Source organism: Ochotona curzoniae, unplaced genomic scaffold (genome assembly GCF_017591425.1).
Source record: "Ochotona curzoniae isolate NIBS_2020 unplaced genomic scaffold, NIBS_Ocur_1.0 scaffold_4505, whole genome shotgun sequence".
NCBI lineage: Eukaryota > Metazoa > Chordata > Mammalia > Lagomorpha > Ochotonidae > Ochotona > Ochotona curzoniae.
In genome coordinates, this window is record NW_024467118.1 from 46102876 (window position 1) to 46123998 (window position 21123).

Genomic DNA, 21123 nt, shown 5'->3' on the forward strand with positions numbered 1-21123 from the left:
TTGTGGGTTTTTTTTTAATAACATAGTGGATAGTTGTATCAATATGTTATTAAATTGATTTTTTTAATATGTACACTAAGCAGTTTGTATCTGTCAACATGACGGTATTTACAAAACAAGGAAAACAACAGTTTTTTTTTTTTATTTAACCAGCATGTGTGTGTCAGAAACGAGCTAATGTATTCTGTAATAGATTCTTCTTAATGAAAGTTTCCGAATGTTTTAAACATCTGAGCAGTACCAGTATAAATAACCTTTTCACACCTTGCTATGTTGTGAAATCCGAATCCTGTCAGACGCGTGAGATGGTTATTGAAATTTCTTCATTAATTTGGTGTGTATGTGTTTTCTGAGCTGCCAGTAATTACTACTTGTATATGTATAATATATATATGTTATATGTATGTGTATATATAGAGAGTTTCTTTATGGTATTTTACAATCAAAATATTTTATGTATAAAATAAGAAATTATTCTTAAAAAAATTTTGTGTGGTTTATACACCATTACGGCAACATATAAAATTAAGTGGTGGATAAAAAAGTGAAATTATCATGTGTGCGTATATATATATATTTTTATATATATATTTTTATACACACACATGTTTGTCTAGAGGATCTGTGTTGTATAGACAATTATACCATGAAGTGGCGATATAGTGCAATATGCATCTCTACCTCTGAATAAAAGATGAACTCCCAGTGAAACTGTTAAATACATCTTGACACTAGAGTGCTGGACTTTCTACCATTGTCTATAGCCACAGTGTCAGGATACACTTAAATAGCAGAGTGATAGACTTGTGCCTGTTGTTAAGGAACTAAACTATTGCCACAATTTAGGGGAAAGCAGTGAGAAGGAGAGGGGGTGGGGGAGGGTGGAAGGGGAAATCCCCGAGCTTAAGGAACTGTATTATGAAAAATAAAGAATTTATTTTAAAAAAGTGAAATTCTGCCATTTGTCATTTCTAGTAATCAGTGTTGAGATTTTGTTAGGTTGCAAATGCTTTTTGATTGCTGTTGAGTGACTTTGCTTTTCACTTAAGCAAATTTGATTTTAGGATGTAACACTGCTTATTCATTCCTTATCTCACCCTCCGTTGTCCTTCTCTGCTTCTTTCCATGCAGAAATCTGTTCTGTGGACTGTGGCTCACACGGTGTGTGCATGGGGGGCACTTGTCGTTGTGAGGAAGGCTGGACAGGCCCAGCATGCAATCAAAGAGCTTGCCACCCACGCTGCGCGGAACATGGGACCTGCAAGGACGGCAAGTGCGAGTGCAGCCAGGGCTGGAACGGGGAGCACTGCACCATCGGTAGGCTCGCTGAACCCGCCTGTCTGTCCTGTCCTCTGTGCGCGCCCAGAAAGCGCCCGTTGTGGGCTGCTTCCAATACGAGCAAACCTTACCTCTTCACACTAATTTTTACCCATCTCTCTTCAAGAGGAATTTTTGTGGTTGTCACTTTCCAATGACAAGTCAGTTCTTTTTAGAACAACTGTCATAAAGATATAAGAATATTTTAGTCACTGTTTTTGGTGATTGCCACTTCTTATTTATAAATTAACTTTCATGAATATTGCCTCCTAGCATCCCATATTGCCTTGCTTTAATAGCACTTATGGTTTGATTGGTTTTTTTTTGCTTTAAAAATTGAAATACAATTTTTCAAATATGTGGCCTTATTGGCCCTTAAATCATACAGCTTCAACTTGCTGATATATTCAATCTCTAAAAAGTTTGATTTTTTATGACATTATTTTGTAGTATTATGACAGATAAACTTGAAGTGTGCTACAGTTTGTAAATCTATATGCCTAACACTTTTTAAAATATTATTTGTATAGATCAAATAATCAAAATAGTGCTTAATGTAACAATATTAGTGTATAACTGTTTAGTAGATCCATATTTTCAAGATAACTAGTGTCTTTGCTTTTACATTGAGTTATTACAATTAAGATGTTCATTTAAAAAACAACAGCAAAAATGAGTAATACATTTACAGTACACTTCAGTGAGAGTGTGCAGCATTAATTATTAACAATGTCATTATATTAAAACATTCAGAATTTGAAAGTAAAATATGCTAAAGCTGTAGATTGGGGTAGTGTCTGTACCTTCAGTCCTCTGATGTATCTGTAAGTATTTTACACTTCGCCTTTCTGCTTACAGAAATCAGTGAACTAGCAAGTTCATCATAGAATTGGAATTTTGTGCTTTCTAAGTTGTCCCACATGCATCTTCATCAATTTCATATAAGGTTTTTTCTGATCCTACGTTCCTGACATCGGTTTTGAGGTGCCACTGCCATTCCTTTGTTTGGCAATCAGCTAAAAGGACTCAATATTCAGAAGTGGTTGCGCTTATAGTTCTAGTTGAAAAAATTGATCAGTAAGGGGGAAAAACATGTCCGGCAAAGTCTGGAGGGACTCACACACAGGCTTCCGTTCCCACTGGGGAAAGTCCTGGAGTTTGCTCTGCAGTGGAGGAATGCATCACTGTGTGGCCAGCATTGCAGCCCTGGCTGCCCATGGGTGGCTCAGATCCCAAGGTTTTTGCTGGGGCTGTCCAAGGGCATAATCCCAACCACTGCTACCAAAATTCCTGACTCCCAAAAGAGAACTAGGTGTTTAGATCCCCAGTAGGCTAGACAACCTTGTTAACATACGGGAAACATTCAGATTTCCAGATGCCAGACCAAGAGCCAACCTTGAAAGTTCCCCTGGAGCCGGCTTGCTGTATTAACTCTTCACTGCGTTGACATCCATAGGGTCTTCTCCCTGTGTGGAAGAGGAGCTTACTGCTTACAGTTGCTTGCAGCTGGTTTCTACTGAAGTTGACTGCAACTGCAAACATGCATCTTTTTCAGTATTTGCAGAGAGCTCATCCCACAGTTCTGATACAGCTTTTCCTTCCTGTAGTCTTTAAAAAGATAGGTTCTATAGTTATAGAACAGTGGATGAGTGATATTCATGTGGACTGTGTTAAGGCACAAAACAGTTGACTTTCAAAAACAGTGTGTCTTCGTGTGGACATGTAAAGGATAATATATTAGCCCGTGACCAGACAGCCCCATATTATAAGCCTTGAAATGCCCTCATTACAGGGGTGGAGCAGAAAGAAGCAAAAACATACTTTCTTATCATTCTCCCAATACCCAATCAGAGGAAATGAATTAATTCTAACTGGGAGAGAAAATTATGTATATAACTAATTGTATTTAGAAAGTACAACAAACATTTCTATAAAAATTTGAAACACAGGGATAACCAAAAAAGTTATGTATTGGCAAATTTAACTTATCAACAACTACTCAATGAATTATCCTGTTGATCTTGTTTTAACTGTTATTTAGTTAACAGTTACCCATGAGCTGTTGAGCAAATTTTAGTTGTAGGGAAAGAGGATTTTTGTTAGTAGTGAACCTTTTTATTGCAATGCTGTGTGTCTTACTGCCATTGTTAACAATTCCATGTTCTATTCCATTCTTTTTTTTTTTACTGCTTTTATACTCTATATGAATAACAGTGTAGGAAATAAAGGATTTCTTTCATTTGAACGTAAATCTAGGTCATGAACCCTCAAAAAGATTAAAGAACCTCTTTATCATTGTTTTGCTCTTTATACTGTTAGGGTTAGTTATTGCAAATTTTGGCATACAAAGATCCACTTGCTTTTCTCTTGCCTATTCAACAATGCTTATATATGTCCACAGTGAATCCTGGGGGACTATTTGTGAGCCAGTGATTAAACAACCCAGAAAACTAGTGTCTTTTCTCAATTGAGGTGGTTACCATTCTGAGTATTTCCTCTCAGTTTCAGCAGTTTTGTATGTGGCTGAAAGAAACTACCACTTTATGAAAGAACATTCACAAATCAGCAAGATTTTTCTTGAACCAAATTATGCATCAACTTATTGAATACAGACAGGTTAATTGAAAGAGTGGTGGAAGAGAAATGAAACAGCTAGACACAAACAAAAGTTCACAATAAAAAGCATAAAGATATTCTTTCCTATCTTTATACCACACTTCTGTCTTCATAAACCATGTTCATGCTTTCATACAACCATAGACATTTTGATAGTGAAAGTAGGTTATGAATTTAGAGTACTCACTGAACACCCTGTCTGCTAGAAGGATCCCACCCTGATGTTTTTATTAGTGTGTTCATATTTCTTTCTTGTTATGAATCATGTATTCAGCACGTTGAGCATATTCACTCACAGGTTCATTGTCCCAGGTCCTTCTGCTTTCTCAGGTTAGACGTTAACCAGTGATGCATGTAGCCAGAAAATGAAACAAGAGGAAATCGACTTTCAGTAGTATTGTGATTAAAATAGATATTGCCCCCTTCTTCCCCAGAAAGCTTTTGTGATTATTAATTTTATTGTAAGGGAAAAGAGAAGTGTCATAAGTGAACCACATGAAATAACCACCAGCACTTACTACTTAATAGCAAAAGCACTGATACAAATGCTCAACTATGATGTCTTTCAGGGATCTGTGATTATCATACTCATGTACCTACATTTGTTTTCTCTGAGACAAAAAAGAAACGTGGACTTGCAGGATCTAGATATGGACAATTGAAAAATATATTGAATATAATTACATGTTTGTCATCAGAATATTATATGGCTAACTCTGTTTTTATAAACTTAGACCTCTCTGCATTGTAAGAGTTAAGGTAGTATCTGGTAGTTACTAGTCATGACCTAATTCAATATGTTCACTGTTAATGTATTTAACTGAACTCAGAATCTATAATGCTATAAAGCAATTCAGTTGATACAGCTCTCTGTTTTCTTAGAAAATGGCCAGGTTGATGGGATGGGGGTGGAGGGCGGATGCTGTGGGCCCTGCTAGAGTTAAATACTCATAGAAACAGTACAAATACCATAGATATTTGCAGGCAAGAATCAGCAATTTTTTTTTTTCCTTTTTTGATTTTAAAATTCTTTGAGAGGTGGAGGGACAGAGAAAGGGAGCCTTTATCTGCTGGTTCACTCTCCAGGAGCACATAATGCCTGGAAGTAGGTCAAGCCACAGTCAGGAACTCAATCTAGGTCTCATGCTAGGACTTTATCAATTGTTACGTTAGAAAGAAGCTGGATGCAAAGGACAAAATCAAGGCTCAAACCTAGCCATTTACAATATGGGATACATTGATCTTAACCTGTATATTTTTAAAAAGGATTTATTTATATGCAAGTCGGAATTAACAGTGAAAGAAGAAGAAACAGAAAGGAACAGATCTTCCCCTCTGCTGATCATACTCCCCAGATGACCACAATAGTCAGGGCTGGTCCAAGCTAAAGATGGGAGCTTCTCCAGAATGTCTCCATGTTGGTGGCAGGGGTCCAAGTACTTAGGTCTTTTCCTAGGCCATTGGTAGGGAGCTGGAGCAGAAGGGGAACAGACCGTATGGGATTTCAGCATTACAGGCAAGAGGCTTTACCCACTAATGCCAGCTCTGTATATAATCCACAACTTAATGACCACTAAATCAAATATCTGCCCCACAATGAGTAACAATTCTTTCTTATTTACTTGTTTGAAAGGCAGTAACAGAAAAAGATAATGATATCTTCTGTTGGCTTACTTTCCCAAACCCCACCCCAAGTAGGTGATAGAAACCCAAGTACTTGTGCCTCTCAGGTGCAACAGCAGAAAGGCACATCATGAGCAGCAGGGATGTTGGATGCAGGCCCCAGGCAATAGCTTAGCCCACTGTGCCAGAACAGCAGTTCCCGAATTAATAATTTAAAATGTCTTGAGTGTTGAAAATATTCCTAAGTTCAGAATTATCAGTATCATTAACTTGTAAAATCCAAAGAAACCATTCTTGTGAGCATTTATTGAAAAATTTTACCCCTTTCTTCTCCCTGCTGATGTGTCTGTCAGCAGTAGTTGATGGCTGAAGGCCTTCATTCCTACCACCCCAAAGGAGTCCCTGGCTGTTGCAGACCCTTGTGTAATGAACAGCAAGTAGAAGATTGATCAACTCCCCCGTACTCACCCCCAACACCCAGTCTTTCAAATAAGTAAATCTTTAAAAAAGAAAAGGATTATTCCAAGAGTTATCCATTTGACCTGAGATCACTAGAGATGATAGATGAGTCCGAGACCAGAACAAAGGAAGAGACTGAATGACACGGTTTATTGTTGACTCCCAGTGGGAGCTGTTAGGAAAGGAAAGAGGCTCGGCCCTCTCTCTTCTGTCTCTGCAGAGAAATGATTGTCTTTTAGAAACTGATTTTCAATTCCTCCACCCAAACATAAATGAAAAGACATAGACTTGCAACATGTTAACTCTGGTTAGGTATTAGGAAGAACCTCAATTGGAAAGCATATTTAAATCCGAAAAATTTTTTTTTATCTTTTAAAGTTTATTTATTTGAAGAATGGAGAGAGCATGAGAGAGCGAGAGATGTTCTAGCTGCTATGTCATTCCTCCAGGATCTGGGGATTGGACCAAGCCAACTCCACATGGGTGACCTGAACTGGGAATTTCATCCGGCTATCCCACGTGGGAGACAGGAATCCAAGGACTTGGGCCATTGTCTGTTGCCTCCAAAGCTTTGTAGCAGAGAAGTTAGATTAGAAATATAGAGTAGCCAAACACCTATCACACCAAAATCAACCAAAATCTGTAAGCTTTCATTCTAGTGAGCTTTAACAATACTGTGAATGCTTAGGCATTTGTATTCTTACTGTTAGCTTGAGAAGTTTATGTCAAGATTATGCTTTTTAACTGCTTTCCTGCCATTGTCCCAAAATAGTAAGTCTCTTGAGTCTTCTTATCAGAAGAATTTTACAGTCATTCCTGGTTTTCTTGGGCACTTACTAGATTTTAACCTAGAATTTTTTTTTAATTCCCACTTTCACTTAAACGTTATTTTTATTTTCCCCATGAAATGGAACATGGTAAGAATCCTTACTTTCCAGGTCACTTAGGGTCTGTTTTGAAGGGTACCATGTTTGGCATACCTGTTACTTTTTATTTCCTAGTTGATTTTTTTGTCCATTATGCAAATATTGAGCATCTTTTCTATGCCATTTAGTGCTGTTTCTTTTAAAAGTCAGTGCAATATAAGGGAATCATGGACTTTGAAAATTTAAACACATTTTAAATTTGTTTTTGTTTATATAAAATGAGTAGATTACACATTTTCACGATACAGATTTTTAAAACATGGTTAGTCTTCCCTCCCCTCTCCTTTTCCTCCCTCCCCAAGTGCTCCCATGTTATTTTCTTTGCATATTATTAAGTAACATACTTATTTGCTTCACAGTAACAAGCTTAACTTTGCAATATATAAAAGGTATCATGACATAGCAAATAGAGAAAAAATAAATAAAATTTAAATGGAAATTCTATTACTGAAGCATATAAATGGTAACTGTAAACAAAAGTAAAAACATTCTTATTCTGTGATTTCTATCTTTTCTTGTCCGCAGTTATGTTTCTTGACTATAATAATATTTATGTGATTGGAAGTAGAATAGTTTAAAAGATTTTAGAATTTGAACCCTTGCTATTCCATTGATGATTCTGAATTAGTCTTTTAACCTAAGCATATTTCATCTTACATGAAGTGTGGATATTTTATACCTTCTAGAATTGTTAAAATTAAATAAAATGCTAGACTACAATGCACTTAATGAAATGGCAGGCAACTATTGCCCCATAAATTGGAGTTTTTGTTTTGCTATTTAGCATAAAAGAGACAAAATTAAACTAGATAGCGTTTGGGATACTAATCCTTACCAAAAAAAAAAGTGAAACAAGATTTCTGCCAAAGGAGTTTAATTAAAACCACTAATAAGATTTCTGTGTCATTGTTACAAAATATAACTTGGTCTCAAAATGGATATTGTTTAACCTGAAGGGTGTCTGTTTTGGATTGGGGGTTAGAGAGTTGTTTTTGAAAATTGTGATGGTGAAAGAAAGGTGGAGTATATTATGGTGTTTTTCTTCTTGTAACGTCTCAAACACAGGGTTGTTTATTGAGCTACATTGATTTTCATGTACTTTCAGGCAATTCAAATGGAAATTCGGCCTAAGGGAAATCCTAATTCCTTTAAGCTGCAAAAGACCAGCTATTTGTTTTTATTCTAATTCTTCAGTACATTGGGAAACAAGATTATTAATGATCACAAAGACATGCTTTGTTTGCTCAGACAAAACTTAGACATACAGTGCTCAGCACACCTCTGCTAAATACCCTGGTTGCTCTGGGTTTTGGGATGCTGCAGATTAGAAATTGAAAATGAAATGCACACAGCTGAGGAGTTATCTACTCAGCAATATGGGCTGGGAGTAGGGAGCCAAACGTGCTTCAGTGCAGGGTGCTTGGACTAAGTGTTCTGATTCTTAACCCAGATCAACCCAGGGCGTGGTGAAATACTGTTTAAATTGTTAAATGATAGATGACAGTCTTAAAAACAAAAGTGTTAAAGGTTTCACTAAGATTAGAAAAATCAATTATTTGTGACTCATAAAGCCCTGCTAGTCAGGAAGCATAGAAATCCTCTCCTCTTTATTCTACTTTTCACATAGGGTTCCCTCATAACAATTAGATACAGGATACCACATTACACCTATAAATGGCTGCTCTGAGAGTCATTGTCAGTATATGAGTATTTATGTATCAGTTAGTGTACCAAGAAAAGGGGGCGCCTTCAAAAAGGCAGTCTAGTATCTTGCTATCTGGGTCTCCAACCAGGCTAGAGATGGACTTACTATGAACCTGAAGTTTAAGTATCAGGGTTGTATGATGTGAAGGAAAATTTCCCTTTTACTGCCAAAGCTTTGATTAAATGAACTGACAGTAAGCTAATTCAAAGGAGAAAAAGGCGCTGTGTGTGTGTGTGTGTGTGTGTGTATAGGGCCGCATCACCAGAGGAAATGTGAATACCCAGTAATCCAATGAGATTCAGGAACTTATATAGGCCTATTCATAAAGGGGACAGGGAAATGTGTGAACGGACAAGTTAGGGTAGCAAATGAGTTTTGAGGAAATGAATGGGCCTACAGAACAGATTCTGGCTTGGCAGAAGTTTTTGATCAAATTGAGGAAAGAGCTGGGCTATCACTATAAACCAAGGTGGTCTCAGAGGTGGGGAATGTCCTTCCCTCTGTTGCTGTAAAGCTGGTGAGATCATTTGATCTGACCCTGCCAAGACAAATACAGGTGGGACTCGAAATTTACTGCAACAGACAAATGTTGGAAATATCTGATTAGCACTAGGCAGAGAAAAGGTTCCCACCTCTGGTTATCTGAAGTAGCCTTCTGGAGCAGTCCTCTGCACGTGTTGAGTTAGTCTGGTCTCCTCCAGTGGCTGATTCTTCCTTCGTTGTCTGGTGAGATTTCTTGGCAAGAGGACAGGCATTGTGGCAGTGAGTTAACCTGCCACCTGTAATGCAGGCATCCCCTGTGGGTGCCAGTTCCTATCCTAGTGCTCCACTTCCCATCTAGCTTCCTGCTGATGGCCTGGAAAAAGCAGTAAATGATGCCCCAAGTATTTGGGCCCTTGCTGTTCATGTGGGATCTCAGGAGGAAGCTGCTGGCTCCTGACTCTGGGCCTACCCAGCCCTGGCTGTTGTGACCATCTGGAGATTGAGACAGGGGATGAAAAATCTCTCTCTCTCTCTCTAATTCTGACTTTCAAATAAATTATTTTTTAAAAACATTTCTTTTGGAAGAAGTATCCTCAACTAAATGAGTTAGAAAGTCTTGTGTTCCGAGACGTAACATCACCCTGTTTCCTTTAATCCAGTGCCCGTGAGCCAAAGCACCGATCTTGGGAGTGTTGTTTTGTGAACCCCCTTCTTCACTTGCACATGAGATCCCACATGGGGACCATGTGCTCATATGGTCTGTTGAAACTGTTTCAGCTCAGGTCTCTGCCGCCCTTAACTCTAACTTCCTTCTCACCATGCTGTTCCTTCTCAAGGTGACATTGGAGCACTGCAGTATATCTGCATTGGAGTTCACAGATACATTTATGAGAAGTGATAGCGTTTCTGTCTGTGGTTGTTGCTGCTGGCCATCCAGGAGTCTTCCTGCCACCCACAGGCCTGCCTGGTGACAGACAGACGGGCACGGAGTATGGGAGCATATAGAGACAGAGCGTGCTTGTGTAGAACTCTGTCCCATACAAGTAGGTGGGTACTTTAGGAAAACTGGAGTTTGAATTGTACTGAAACCAGAGTTAATCTGTTGAAAATTCCTCTCATCATCAGATACAGAAAATACATGATCAAAACAGGTTTGACTCCGTGTGGGATGGCAGTCCCTCATAGCAGTGTCACTCGCATCCCCTGTCTGACCACAACTTCCCATGGATATTGATAGTGTCAGTTACTTCATTTTTCAGGATGGTGGCTCTGTGCATGGGTGGCCAGGGATTTTACACACCCAACACCCCATAAGGGTTGGGTGGCAGCAGTCTGTCTGTATTCTGTACCTGCTTCATGTCCTCATCCTTGTTGGAGATAACAGGGAGCTGTGCTGGTTCTGACAAGCTGCAGTAGGCAATGAGAACAGAGTACAGTCCATCAGTGACTCCTGCCCCAGCTGCTCATCTAAGCTAGGTGCATACCCTGGAGCAGGCTGAGGGAGAGTTGGATATGCATGTCCTTAACTGGCACCGGGAGCCAGAGCCTGGACCCTCCTGTGATTATTACCATCCCTTCAAGATCCTCAAGGAAGGACTGACAAGATTTGTAGGGTCACCCATCAAGAACTGCAGTTCAACACTGCCTGTTTGTGACCACAGATGCTTTTTGAACAAAATTTGAGAGTAGTACAGGCTGTGTCTGAGCCTGGTGCTAGACAAGCTGACGCAGGCCCAGGCCCACTGGCAGATGCAGATCGAAGACTGGAAGGAGAAAAACCAGGAGGTCAGTGCATGAGACGCTGAGTGCTAGTTCGATGAGTGTGGAAGTAGACTGTGCTGCAGACACTAGCCTAGCCAAGGTCTTAAGAATCCTGAGAAGTCCAGATGAGATCATGGCTAAGGAAACCTAGAAGGAGGCTGAAGTTTGGTTTGCAGGTTAACCCAGGAGGTCGTGAGCCACAGAGGCACTGGCCCGCCGCATACCCTTCAGGACACTGAGCTAGAGCTCAATATGAGAGCTGCTGGTAACAGGCATGCAGGCAGTAAAAGGGACCTGCCTCAGATCCCAGCCAGCACAGGACCAAACACTGATCAGTGTTTGTGGAAGCTGGACTGGGTGATCTAACACTGAGCAGTACACACAGAAATTCCAACAACTCAGGAGTATCAAGTCACAGCTGGAGCAGCATGTTCCAGGGACAGAACACCCTCTTCCACAAGCTACTCGCCCCTAGCGCCTTCTCAGTAAGCCAACTCCTGGGCCCCTACAAAGAGATTCCTCTGGGTATGCACAGGCTTTTGATCTGTCAGTACAACTTAAGGGCCTGAGGGGAAGATAAAACCTAGAAATGTAGGTTTTCTTCTATCAGTAATAGAATCGAGGATGAAACTTACACAGCTACCAACCAGTATACTGTAATTTCTTTTTTCTTTGTGATGCATACTTCTCTTTTGATGAAGTTATCAAAATTCTTGTATTTGGAAGCCAGAAGCCCAGAGAAGCTCTGTGAACTCTTTGAACCTATCACTGTGTGATGCCTTCTGTGTAAATAGGGTCTTTAAAAGTTCAGGGAAAGGTCCGGTGCTGTGGCCTAGCAGCTTAAGTTCTCACCTAAAATGTGCCAAAATCCCACATGGGTGCCACTTCTAATCCCAGCAGCTCCGCTTCCCATCCAGCTCCCTGCCTATGGCCTGGGAAAGCAGTAGAGGACAGCCCAAAGCCTTGGGACCCTGCACCTGCGTGGGACACATGGAAGAGCTCCTGGCTCCAGATTGGTACAGCACTGGCAATTGCAGCCACTTGGGTAATGAACCAGTGGATAGAAGATCTTTCTCTCTCTCCTTCTCTCTAAATCTGACTTTCCAGTTAAAGTTCAGGAAAATGTGCCTGTTCACTCTACTGCTTCCTGAAATTTTTGAAGGTCCTCTATATCATTGAGTCACAGGAACCCACCAGAAAAAGAATTCTTGTTTAGTACAAAATAGTAACACAGACAAAGATAGCATTACTCAAAATAGACTAGGAAAGCATCACAGGAAAGCTGGCAGTGAATGTCACCAACTCCATGGGTATTTTTTTTAATAATCTACTTATTTATTGGAAAAAGAAACAGACAAAATCTTCCATCTGCTGGCTCATTCCCCAAATGGCTGCTATGGCCAGAGCTGGGCCAGTCCAAAGCCAGGAGCTTCTTCCAGGTCTCCCATATGGATACAGGGGCCCAATTAATGGAGCCATCCTCCACTGCTTTCCTACACACATTAGTAGGGCAATGAATGGGAAGTGGAATAGCAAGGACTCAAATTGGTGCTTGTATGCAATGCTGGCACTGCAGGGGACAGCTTTGTCAACTATGCTATATCACTGTCCCCTTCGATGAGTATTTAAGATCAGATGATTACACAATAGTAAAGTCTCCCAAACTTGATAATAATCTACAAAATTCTCATGACACGTTCAGTAACAATTTTGAAGCAAAACAAAATTCTGCTAAACCATCAATAATGATCACATTAAATTGTCATATTGAATTATCTTTTCATTATCACATAGAAGATATTGCAAACTCACTGCAAAGAGTAATACAGGAAAAATGCTTATTAGGAGCACTGAATTGATTTTTAAATAAGTCATGTGGCTATCCTGATGTTGATGGTTAGGGGGCCAAACATTGTGACATATTAAATAAAGTTGCCACCTACAATGCTGGCATCCCATGTAGGCAACAGCTTGAGCCCAGCTGTTCCACTCACAGTCCAGATCCCTGCTAGTGCACCTGGGAGAGCAACAGAAGATGGTCCACGTGGTTAGAACCTTGCGTCCATATGGAAGACCCAGGTGAAGCTCCTGGCTTCAGCCTGGCTGAGACCTGACCCAACTCTGATCATTGCTACAATCTGGGCAGTTAACCAGTGAATGGAAGATCTCTTTCCTTCTCTCTCTCTGTAAATCAAGCAGTGAAATAGATTAAATAAATCTTTAAAGAACAAAGGTACACTTTGTTGAAATTTTTCTTATTCTAAGTGCCTGCTTTTGAGTGTAATTTCATGCTTTGCAGTTTTTTTCTTATGATCTATTAATTGATTGCCTTGAAAGGCAGAATGACAGAGGAGAGACAAGGAGATCTTTTACCCTCGTTCATTCCCCCCAAATGCCCACAGGAGGCAGGGTTGGACTAGGCCAAAACCAGGAACCCAGAACTCCAGCCAGGTCTCCCACATAGGGGGCAGGAACCCAAGTACATGGGCAACTATTTATTTCCCAGGTGCGTTAGCAGGAAGCTAGAGCAGAAGCAGAGTACCTGTAACTTGAAGCAGAACTTAGATATGGGAAACAGGGATACCAAGCAATGATCGACCTGCTGTACCACAGTGCCTACCCTTGGAAGTCCTAAAGAGAGCTTCCTGCCAGAAGATATTTCATACCACCACTGAACCTGAATCTGCACCTAGTTCCAGCTCTGGCAATTGCCATCTATGTGATCATGGCAAGTCACTTATGCCCTTTGTATACTAATATCCTTGGCTATAAAGTGGGAACACATAAATAGAGTTGCTGAGAATATTAAATAGCTTCAAACATATAGAAGAGCAGTTATCACAGTTCCCAGGATAAAGTAAGCACCATAGATATTATTTATTACTGTTGCTAGGGTGTTTGGACTCAGTTTAATAGAAATTGGCTTTGATCGATAATTCCCTTGTGAGCATTGTCTTTATGCAGAGAAAACCAGCCTCTGCAGAAAAAGCAGTAGTGCCACCCGCTTCCTCAACACTTTAGGAGTGTGGACAGAGACCCAGTGTTTCGGTGATATACATGGTTGAGGGTGGGTTCTTAGGGCTGTAGTAGGCTCAGTGGAGTAAAAGGGGCTTGTTCTAAGCTGACTTGGGTTGGCCATGAAAATCCAGACTTCAGGAAGCATGCAATAGACAACTCACAGGGCTTCCCCCTGCTGGGCAGCCCTGTGACTCTAAGAGCTTTGGTGTAACAGAACCACTTGAAAGTCCCCTTCAGAGCCCATTTAAGTGCCTGAAAACCAAGTTGATTTTTAGGTGTCCGTGTCTTCCACTGAGATAACATTAGTATCCATTTGAGGTCGCTCAGTATTATTTCTCTCATTTAACTTTCACTTGTTCAGTTAACAGTTTTATAGACAGTACTTTGTCCTCTGTAATCCCTTTCAGAATTGGTGTTCTTTTAATGAAGTCACTTAATCTCTTTCTCTAAATGCAAACCTCACCTCTCTGGCTTTTCTGAAAAATGAAAGTCCTGGATTTTTTGTTGGGTTTCCAGGGCCCTCTATTTCTTTTCAGTGGTTTTTAAACTGCTGGGAAGATAATAGTCCACCAGTTTATGTAACAGTATTGCATTTGGTTTTGTTTTTGTGAAGAATGGCTTGAGAGACAGATGATGTGCTGTTTATGGTAACAGTGCCTCTCTGTTTTGAGTCGTGGTACATCTATCCTTTGAGTGGTTTGCTACATACACACACACACACACACACACACACACACACACACACATTCTTATCAATGAAGGACCCAAAGCCATCATTTCAAACTAACCACAGCCTATGTTACCTGCAGTGGCATGACTGCATTTTGAGTCATATTAGTCTCCTTAGCCTGTTGAGTGAGAGTAGTCAACCAACCAAAACTGATGTCAGGATTTAAGTGTGAAACTTGAGTCTGAGTCTGTTTCTGCCATGGTTTACACACCAATACTAAGGAATCATTCAGCTTCCGTCTTTGTCAATCCATATCCCTATAAAGCTTCAGAGTTGTTATTCATCTGGACTCTGATATATAGTGCCCTTAACCTTGTAATAGCACACTCTGCCTTATGTTCTTAACTCAGCTGTACAAGTCATTCAAGAGGATTTAAAAAGGTTGTAGAAGTGAACTTAAAAGATGTTTGTTTTGGCATGAAAACCTTCTAAAATATCAACATCAGAAAGGTCAGCGAAAATGCATGGGATAAAAAGCTCATGCATGCAAATGAAATCTATTTATAGACAAATTTAATCTTTTCATCTTATTTTTCCATGAACTTTTTTTGACTCATGTAAAATATACCCAAAAGCTGCCATTAGAATTATATCCTTGACTCAGACAAAGCTTCATGAGAGCTTGAATTGAAATCTTCACTTTTGTACCTTACTGTCTATCAGTGAAAGGCTAATCCCGAAGGCCATCGTGATAAAAGTTCTCTAATCATGTTGACAGTTGATTTCTCAGTAAAAAAAAAAAAAAAAAAAAACACCTTCCAAGGCATCAGTGTATCCCTAAGAACGAGAATAAATGTGTAGGCATAAATTGAGTCCCCTTTTTCTCTGTGCTGTCCTTCATGCTGTGATTTGTTCTAAGAATAGAGGCACTTAGTCATCAGTTAAAGCTGTGTGAGTTTCAAATCCAATGGCAACAGTGCTACTGAAATGTAAATTTCTGTGACAGGTGTATTGTTTGGGGAAATGTTAAATGTGTTCATCTATGCTTTAGAAAAAGAACATTTTTTAAAGGATTTCCAGAACTCAATTCTGAATGTAGAAGTTGCTTTGCAAATGAGTGTATCTGGATTTGACATACAGCTTTCTGCTTACATAATAGACACATATCCTATGAGGATGAGAATTATTGAGCCCTTTGAAAGAAATCCGCTTCACATATTTGTTTAGAGTCATATGATAAATGAATTCTGTACTGTGGTGGTTATTTTTGCACAAATTTCTCTCAAATCTACCTCCCGTGGTATAGGTTGGGTTTCAATAGCTCCTATTAAATTAGGCTTTTTCCTACCCAGCTTACTGTAAGACCCACTAGTTCTAAAAACAGCTGTGTTCGGGAAGAATGGAAGGCTAAAGCCACTATCATTTTTCTCAAGTGGGAGCAGCATGTAAGAAAGTGCTGCTGATTTGTATCGTTTTATGATCACTTGGGTGTCATTGAATTATGCCCTGATTTCTGAAGGCTTGGCAACTCTTGATTCCTTCCTCTCTTACTGTCTCATGTTTATTTCCCACTGTGAACTTAGTGAATTGCCAGGTAGTTTTTTAAAGTCTCAGAATAATTTACTGTGCATGTGCCCTGTGCCTTGGGGAAACAACTCATAATTCATAATTATTATCTCAAGGAAATTTTTGCACCCATTAGTTTGAATTAAAATGCTATATTCCATGGCAGAATATTAAATTTGAATATACCTTGGCTTTGGATTTTTGTTTTTCTTCCTGAAACTACACTTCCCATCTTAAGCCAACTTAAATTGTTTCTGAAAACTTGAAAGACATTTCTGAATAAAAATCAACTCCTTTGAATGTCAAATTTGTACCATTGTATTGTTTTATGAGAAAGTTTACTTTTATGCTTTTACTAATGTACTAGAGGGTTTTTTCAATTTGGAATGCCTACATGATTAGCACTTTTAAAATTATCTATACTTTTAAATGCCACTAAACCTAGGATTTGGGAAATTTTAAAACTCAGTTAACTGCATATATGGTTATCCAAAGATGAAGATAAAAATGCACCTTATCCTACTTAACAATTTCATTAGACACCTTTTACTAAAAAGGTGAGATCCCCAGCATTTGGTGGCATCAGATGTACAATATGCTGTTGACTATTTTATGGTATTGACAAGGAAGACAATGACAGGTGGTGCTAGGCTATAAATCTGCCATGTTCTTAATAAAACTTGAGCCAAGTAACCGTAAACTTTCAGGTAAGCACTGAAGTGTTAATGTGCATTTTCAACTTATTTATCTTGCATGCTGAAATCCTTAATGCTCTACTGCAGCAAATAAAAGTCAGAATTTTGGTTTAACGTAAGAGTGGAGTTAAGCCCACAATTATACAAATCAGCATAATTTCTCCCCCAACGGCACATTCATATGCTTTAAGCAGCAATGTCTTTGTTGTTTTTAATATGACAATTTGAAGATGGCCTCTTTTGTGTGAAAACAGATCCTTTCCACCTACCTGTTTTTACAATTCTGATTTGGTGAGGGCGTTAGTCTATCGATAAGCCCTGGCTCTCCTGCTTTTCATATTTAACATATTCACAGATTATAGAGTGCCTAGAGCCAGTGTTTTTTCTATCACTCTTCTTCATGATGGGTTCAATGACCCTCTTCTTTTTGAGTGCCTCTTTAATGAAGCTGGAAAACAGCTGTCTGAAATATGACTATCATTTCTGGGATTTAACAGGCATGTGCCGTGGATAAATTAAGGAGCAAAGGCGGTCCATAAATATGAATACTTTGCCAGCTGCTTTTCCATTAAACTCTGTTGGTTGAATGAAATTAGTAAATAATTATGTTGGTGGGGAATCGACTATAACCAAATGTGATATAATGCCTTCCTTTAACAACAGAGCTTAATTTTTTCCTATGCACCAAATTAGTTTTCAGGGCAATCTACATTGCAAATTGGTCGATTTGCATTAAAACTATGCCTACTTATTCTGATTTGTCAACACCTCTATTTTTTTTAAAAAAGTCTTTAACATTAAGCATGGGTGGGTAAGACCATCTGCTTATGGAGTGCGCCTGCGGTTCCATCACTTAGCATGGGAGACAGGTTACAGCTGTTTAATTGTTATGGTGCTGAATGACTATCATTCTATCCAAAATTAATATTTATATATGGATGCATAGAAAGCATGTGGTTAAACATAAGTGATCTAATGGTGAATTAATGGCATTAGGTATTCATTAATTGGTCCCCACATGAACAATGGGGTGTAAAATAATGCTCTTCACATACAACCCAATTTTGGCTTTTCAAATGAGTCCCCAGTAGAGATTGTTATGCATGTGAGTAATCATCTCTTAATGTATTGTTTTATGCAGGGGAAAAGATCACCATATAGTTGACATAAAAAGCCAAGAGAAAATTACCTGTGAGGTGATTTTACACACCTTAATTCCTTCCAGCAACATCTCCTCCAAACCCCCAGTTGCTGTGCTCTAAACCATGATCTTTGTTGAGCACAAGCCAGCAAGTAAAGGCCTAACTATGCATGTCGCCCATAGGTGCCAGCCAGAAGATACACCCTCAGCTGAAGGTGGGCCCCCTCTTGCACTCAGAAGTTGTGAAACACTGACTTCCAAGTTTGGCTGTGAAAGTTAACAATAGATATTCCATCAGCTCAATACTTTTCATAAGGGAAAACAAAAGAAAAATTTTCAAGAAAACTGGAAGAGAGACATATGTAAAATAGAATCTTTGTTTCCCAACAGTGACTATAAATGTGACTCCTGAGATGTTTGTTTGGATTATATGCTTATGTATACTCCTTGAGAAAATATTTACTTACATTGCTCAAATGAAGTTAATGATGAGAGAGCACAACAGGTAGCAGCATAAATTGTGTTTTTTTTTTCTTTTTATTCCAATAAAGGAAATTACATTTTGATTTGGAAATGTAACTACACTAGCAGAGGGTTTAAGTTAGGCTAGGAGGAGAGCAAGTTCCTGAAGCAGGAATGGAGCTGTCCCACTCCAGAATTAGCTAGTTCACACAAAGACTGTTGGCATCAAAAGGAGCCTTTTCTGGTGGAGGTACAGTGGGTTAAGCCTGTGTTTCGGATGCCTGCATTCCGTGTCACAGTGCCAGTGAAAGTCCCGGCTGTTACACTTCCCAATCAGTTTCTGCATTAGCAGAGGATGGTCTAAGTTCTTGGATCACTGCCACCTCCATGGGAGACCAGGATCCAGAACCAGGCTCCTGCCTTGGCCTGGCTCAGTCCCAGCTATTGCAGGGACCTGGGGTATGAAGCACTAGTAGAAGATCATTTTCTCTCTCTCTCTCTCTCTCTTTCTCTCTCTCATTCACTCTCTCAAATAAATATTTTTTAAGGGGTGTATATCCTGGAAAGTAGAACACAAACAGGCTTTTCCTGGCATTTCTATGGCAGGATGCCCTTCGTAGCTTATGAAAACTGCTAATTGACAATTCCTACTTTCTTTGCTTGAAGTAGGATTTCTGCCTTTCTTTCAGTTTCAAAAATACCAGTTGTTTCTTTATTTTCTTTTACACTATAAACTAGCTTAATGACATATTAATAATACCCAAAATATATATTTGCTGTTTAAGATTCAATACCAAGTGTTTCTACATGCATTGTCTTATTTAATCCTTACAACAATCTGACCAGTAGAGCTATTAAAATCTCCATCCCAGGTACGAAGGCTCAGAGAGGTTTCTGGTTTTCCTTTGATGCACAGCTTAGTAAGCCACAAAACCAGAATTTGCACCCACATGAATCACCACCAAGTCCATGGTCTGCAGTGCTGGACTACCACCTCCTAAATCATTTTTGTATATTGACGTGTAGCAGAGTAGGTGACAATTAGATTTTTCTGTAATGAATATACAATAAAGGACCCTCCCACAAAGACAGAGTTGCAACAGAAACAGATGCAGCTACAGTGATGTCAGCGATGTTTCAATTAGAAAGTGGGCTTTTAATTCAGAAGATTTTGAATTATAGCTTATGACAGAACCCTTATTTTGCCAAAATTAACAGTTAAAACAACACAAAGCAGTTTGAGGGAAATCAGCTAATCCTGTGAAGAATTTAAAAGAGCTATAGGCTAATGAAAAGTATTAAAAAACCTTTGTCTAAAATTTAGATTTCTATCTAGCTCTCCTGTTAACAAAAATTAGTAGACCAAATGCTGTACAGATAATGACCATTGAAAAACGCTTATAGAAAGTAGGTAGTGTATTTGTGTCCCCAATATCAGCTTATCAACAAAGACTGAAAAAATTCTAGGTTCCCAAATACAAGTGGTAAAACATGTATGCATACTCTTTCTCACTTACAAATACAAAAAAAAAAATCCCTCTCTCTTTAAAGGAGCCATTTAGCTACAACTTTGATAAAATATAGTTCGTCCTGGAAGAGTTAACAGACTTGTTCACTTTTATTATTTTCCAAATATTTTCTAGAAACCCAACAAGAGAATGCCCCATTGTATTTTACACACTTACTGCAAGTGTTATTATGTATATGTTTCTTAAATTTAAAAATTTCTAAACAAAATAATACATATAGTTAAGAATTATAGTCATTGCTATGAAAAAACCAGTAAATTACTGTTAAGGTTTTTGACATGCAATTTGCTAGCACTAAGCAGACACCATTCTAAAAGTTATTATAACTAAGTTCATTATTTCAAAATCCTAAATATTCAGTTGTTCTCTTAGTTTAATAAATTTGTATTATAATTTTAATTTGTTAATGTTAAGATCTGTTTCTGGCTCTATTCATTGCCAGATCAGAGTTCTAAAATATACCTGATTTAAAAAAAAATAACCTAGGAAATACTAAAGTGTGTGTGTGTGTGTGTGTGTGTGTGTGTGTGTGTGTGTGTGTGTGTGTGTGTGTGTGTTTTGTGGCACTCAATAAACCCAGACAAGGAATAATGCCTGTGGAAGCAACCTGTAACCAACATGTTGGTGCATGTGGTCCAGTGGATGAAGTCATGCCATGTGCAACTGGTATTGCACCACTCAGGAAATACACCAGCCTCAGTGAGGCCACTCTGTACTTGGGCATACTGCAGCACTGTCTCCATTAGCGCACATAGTCCATGATAAGCCTAGACAAAACCAAGGCAGAACACACAGCACAGTTCTATTTTAGCTTTGCAGCTTTTATCATGGCACTTTTTCAAGCTGCCAGGAATTTATAAAATGTAGCTGATCTCAAAGTACCTTTTCCATAGAATCTTGGGTTTTTCTTGGCCCACTTATAATCAAGGAAGATGTTATTTCACTCTAGTGGAATGATGGGATATATAAGTAGTGTTTCATACCTGAATATGGTATTTTGGTTGGATGCGTACATGAAAGAAGCAATGTATTTATGCCACAAATTCTTTCACCTAATTTTTCATCTAAAATAATAAAATATACAAGCTAGCAAATTTTTAACATGTTATTATCAATTTTAAGTGAGTAAATGTTTCTTTTCTCTATGATTTT

At 38.9% G+C, this 21123-nt stretch overlaps 1 protein-coding gene across 2 annotated transcripts in view; it reads left to right on the forward strand.

Moving 5' to 3' along the window:
• Positions 1 to 21123, forward strand: part of TENM3 (teneurin transmembrane protein 3) — a 442234-nt gene that overhangs the window by 340801 nt on the left and 80310 nt on the right. For both annotated transcript variants that reach the window (XM_040965819.1, XM_040965818.1), the window contains exon 11: positions 1132 to 1317. In XM_040965819.1, the coding sequence (XP_040821753.1) occupies positions 1132 to 1317 (186 nt within the window). The remainder of the gene's footprint in view (positions 1 to 1131; positions 1318 to 21123) is intronic.